The sequence below is a fragment of the Myodes glareolus genome, chromosome X (genome assembly GCF_982192425.1).
Source record: "Myodes glareolus chromosome X, mMyoGla1.1, whole genome shotgun sequence".
Classification (NCBI taxonomy): domain Eukaryota; kingdom Metazoa; phylum Chordata; class Mammalia; order Rodentia; family Cricetidae; genus Myodes; species Myodes glareolus.
The window spans coordinates 76,530,443-76,534,753 of record NC_142053.1 but is presented as its reverse complement, the minus strand read 5'-3'; the positions used below and the strand labels follow the sequence as shown (position 1 = coordinate 76,534,753).

The 4,311-nt window shown below is 38.0% G+C and overlaps 1 protein-coding gene across 1 annotated transcript; it reads right to left on the bottom strand.

Annotated features, from left to right (window-relative positions):
* Positions 1-778: 778 nt before the first annotated feature.
* LOC125389338 (U6 snRNA-associated Sm-like protein LSm8) lies at positions 779-1,452 on the bottom strand. The gene has a single exon (XM_048417861.3). It carries the CDS (start codon positions 1,425-1,427, stop codon positions 1,137-1,139), a length of 291 nt encoding a protein of 96 aa, XP_048273818.1. The 5' UTR covers positions 1,428-1,452; the 3' UTR covers positions 779-1,136.
* Between the last annotated feature and the right edge of the window lie 2,859 nt (positions 1,453-4,311).

Genomic DNA, 4,311 nt, shown 5'->3' with positions numbered 1-4,311 from the left:
CATTTTGTTGGTCCATTCATTTATTGATGGATATCAAAGATATAGACAGGATCTATGTCTTTGCTATTGTAAATAGTTCAGCAATAAACACACATGTTAAAATATCTTTCTAACATGATTTCTCACAACCTCAAAATACAGTAGATCATTGGATCTTGTTTTTAAATTGAGTAAGCTAATCTCTTCTTTTTTTTAAAAAAAGACTGATTTTATTTGAATTACAAGAAAATACACATTTTCTATTCTATCCAAAGATACCCATTTCAGCCCACACATAAAACTGTAAATACGTACAGCATGAAATCATGACCAGCACCACTGCTTCCATGAATTCCTTCAGACAACTTTATGAAAGGAGCTCAATGGAACGAGTGAATGGAGAGACAGCAGAGTGCTGCCCTGGACTGAAGTCAATACCCACACTGAACAAAACTCCTTTAATGGCAGATATTCCCCATGCTTTTTTTTAAAAAGATTTAGCAGCACAACAGTATTTAAGATTCGCAGGATCTGTTTTCAGATACTGAATTCTGGGACCTTACTGGGCATCTAAAGATTTATCGACATCCTCCTGGTCACTCCTATTCATTTTCGTTGCAACTTAAGCTTACAAGTTTTTCATTACTCAACCAAACTGTATATTCACGTCGCTTAGACCTTAGGATCGAGTTTTTCAACCACCGTAGATCTATAGAGCAGTGGGATAAACATCTCAGGTATGACTCAGGTACTTGTAGAAGACAATTTACTGTCTAGTTATTTTCTTAAAAAAAGGTAGGAAATGTGACTCTTTTATTACTATTATTTGCATGTATAAGTTATAATAATAGCCCAAGTACTCTTTACAGCCAATTTTCCATAAATATTAAATTACCAAAAGCAACGGTATTTGCTAAGTTTTCAAAATGATCCTTAGAGTTTTATATCATTTAGTAGAAAAATAAACCAGGCAACCACATTTATTAATTTAGGCAATGTTTCCCAATAAAAATTTAGGAATATTTAAATTTACATATTACAGTGAACCAACACAAGGTCAAAATCCGCAATTACACATTCATAAAAAAATCTCAACATCATCTTCAGGACAAGCAGTTTCTATACAGGATTTACAGACATCTAAGCACTCTGAGTCTTCAGTGTGCGACGGAGTTCAGAGGTTCTGCTCGGATGTTCCCCAAGTCAAGCGCACAGTCCGTCTCCTCATCAATTTCTCCAATGACCGCTACGTTGTCACCTCTCACAATGTATAATCCTAATACGACTTGTTCGACTCCTTGCGAAGAACTGAACACCCTCTCGTGGCTTTCGTCCAAAATCAAATTAATGGTCTGGTCAAAACCTTTTAATGTTCCCACAATCATTCTCCCATCAGAAGTGATAACAGCAACAGTTGGGTTGATGTAGTTCTCCAAGGCAGACGTCATGATGCTGGGCCCAGAGGTCCCGGGAATAAGAACCAAAGCGGCAACAAGGAGACAAGACGCCGCCCGCCAGGAACACCAGCTAATCTCTTCTTATTGATGTGTTAAAGTCATTTATGTTTAACCTTGTTATTAACAGAGGCCTCCTAATTCATTTAATTCAATTGGATGTGTTTTGTGCTGCTTGAATTTTATTTTTGGTTCTTTTGTTTTCTCTAAGAGAATTAGAGGTTTTCTGTTTTGGGCATGATAGTTTCTTTCCTCATTCTCCTTGGTCATTTATTTTTCTCATAAAATATATATTATTTGTTGTACTCCCATGAAAAGACTTGTTTTTCTTTTCTGCATATAGGACTCTCTCTCTCTCTCTCTCTCTCTCTCTCTCTCTCTCTCTCTCTCTCTCTGTGTGTGTGTGTGTGTGTGTGTGTGTGTGTGTGTTATGCATGTCTCTGAGTGTGTGCACAGTGTGTACAGATAGAAGCCAGAGTTTTGACTTTGTATGTCTTTCTTGATCTCTCTTCATCTTACTTTTAGAGACAGAATATCTAGTACTGCCCCTGAGTTAATCACTTGGTTAGACTGGTACCCAATAAGAAGAATCTGCCTGTCTCTGCCTCCACCAGCATTGGAGTTGCAGATGTTTGCTGTTGTGCCTGGCTTTTACATTGGTGCTGGGGAAAGAAACTTGGGGACTCATGCTTGTGCAACTTGGCACATAATGAATCTTCCCATCTCCATCAGTCTGTGGCATTATTTTAAGCATTTTCTGCAGTGCTTGTTTGGTGGCTGCAAATTGATAGTTTGGCTGGATATAGAAATATTTGTTGACACTCGTTTACTTTGGGGCGATAAAATGTATCATTCTGTGGTTTCATGTCTTTAAGACTGCTAGTGAGGGATCTGATATTATTCAGACATGCTTACATTTTGGGTTGTGTTTTCCCCTGTCAGCCTTCAGCATTATATTTTACCATTTGCTTATAATATCCTTTGATGCTGTTCCTCTCCAGTGACGATTCTTTAGGGTTCTAAAGGCTTCTTTTGTTTGGATGTCTATACAGATTTGATAAATTTTCTGCTGCAAATTTGTTGACTAGAATCTTGTGCCTTTTGATTTTACTGCAGCTTCATCTATCCCATGAGATTTGTGTTTGATATCTTGATAGTAATCCAGAGTTTTAGGATGCTCATTTATTTTTTTCCATTACTAGTGTTTTAATGTAATCCCTTGACCTTGACCTCTATCTGATAGTCTATCTTTTGTTTGTTTATTTATTTGTTTGTTTTTTTGTGATAGTTTCTATTGCAGTTTAAGAGTTACTGAAATCTTTATTTCTAATAGTCCTATTTGTTTTGAAATTCTGAATTTTCCTGATGAACTTCTCTTCCATGCTTATGTCTTTTCCATCCTGTCTTTGAGTTCCATACATGTTGTTGACTTTCCTCTGTATGTTACTAGCTTCCTTGTCTAGGTCCTGGGTTAGTTTTCATGTCTCACTCATATACTTGTTTATACTTTCTTTCGGGTTGTTGCTAATTTTTGTTAATAACTTTTTGACATCTAATATAATTTTACCAATATAAGTATTTTTATTTTGTTACTGAGGAGCTATGATCATTTGGAAAAGTCATGTTGCATTGTTTTTTGTTTGTTTCTGTGTTGAAGTTTGTATATGCTTTGATTTTAATATTTTTGTTGTTTTATTTGGAAATCTTTTTTTTTTTGATTTCATTATGGCTTTTTTTTGGATTTCATTATGGCATTTTTATTTTTTTTAAGTAATTTTATTAAATTATCAAAGTTTCCATTTACGCCCCTCTTCCCAACACCCTCCCACTCCCCCCTCCCTCTCCTCCTCCCTCCTTGTCCCTAAGGTCAGTCAGGGTTTCAAGCCCTGTGGGAAGTTCAAGATCGTCCCCCCTCCCTCCAGGTCCAGGAAGGTGAGTATCCAAACAGACTGGATCCCAAAAATCCAGTATATGCAGAGGAAACCAGTCCCAGTGACATTGTCAATGGCTTCTCAGAAAGACTCCGGGCCAGCCACATTCAGAAAAACCGGCGACATTCAGAGAATCTGGTTGGATCACGTGCTCGTTCAGTCGCAGTCCAACTGGCCTTGGTAAACTCTCATTAGATCCGACCCCTTGTATCAGTGGGTGATAGCATCCCTCGCAGTCCTTCGTCATTTTCTTCGTCCTTCTGCTTCTCCTTTGGACCTTGGGGGGCTCAGTCCGGTGCTCCAATGTGGTTCTCCGCCTCCATCTCCATCCATCGCCAGATGAAGGATCTATGGTGATAAAAGCAAAATATTCATCAGTATGGTTATGGGCCAAGGCCGGTTCAGGCACCCTCTCCTCTGTCCAGAGAACAATCTGGGAATCTCTCCTTGGACCTGGGATCCCATATATAATCAAGTTTCCTATAAACCCTAAAATGACTCCCTTAGTTGAAATATATTCTTCCCTGATCCCATATTCATCCTTCCTCCCTTCCCCCCATCCCGGTCAACAGCCTGATCTTGAAGTCTGCAGTAGTACTCAATAAGGATTAAACCAACTGCTGTAGCAGCACCAAGCTTAACTCTACCAGATGTAGAAATGTATGCTCAAAATTAATTCAAACGCACTAATACATCACCAGTTACCACAAGGCAGTAAATACAAAAAGTAATACAGAGTGTGCTTTGAAATTAAAACGTACTTAGAGTAATTGTGGAATCAGTCCGTGGATAAGATGAAAGAAGGAGGGCAGGAGATGAAAGAAATGGCAAAAGAAGCATTATTTAATAATTGAAAACAAAGAAAAAGCACCAAAGAGGATTATGATGAAGATGAAGAGAAAGGGGCCATAGGATTAGGGAAAAAAGACAAAGATAATAAGCAAAAA

Excerpts from the sequence above, each read along its gene's own strand:
- LOC125389338 (XM_048417861.3), bottom strand. The coding sequence starts at position 1,427 with ATGACGTCTGCCTTGGAGAACTACATCAACCCAACTGTTGCTGTTATC.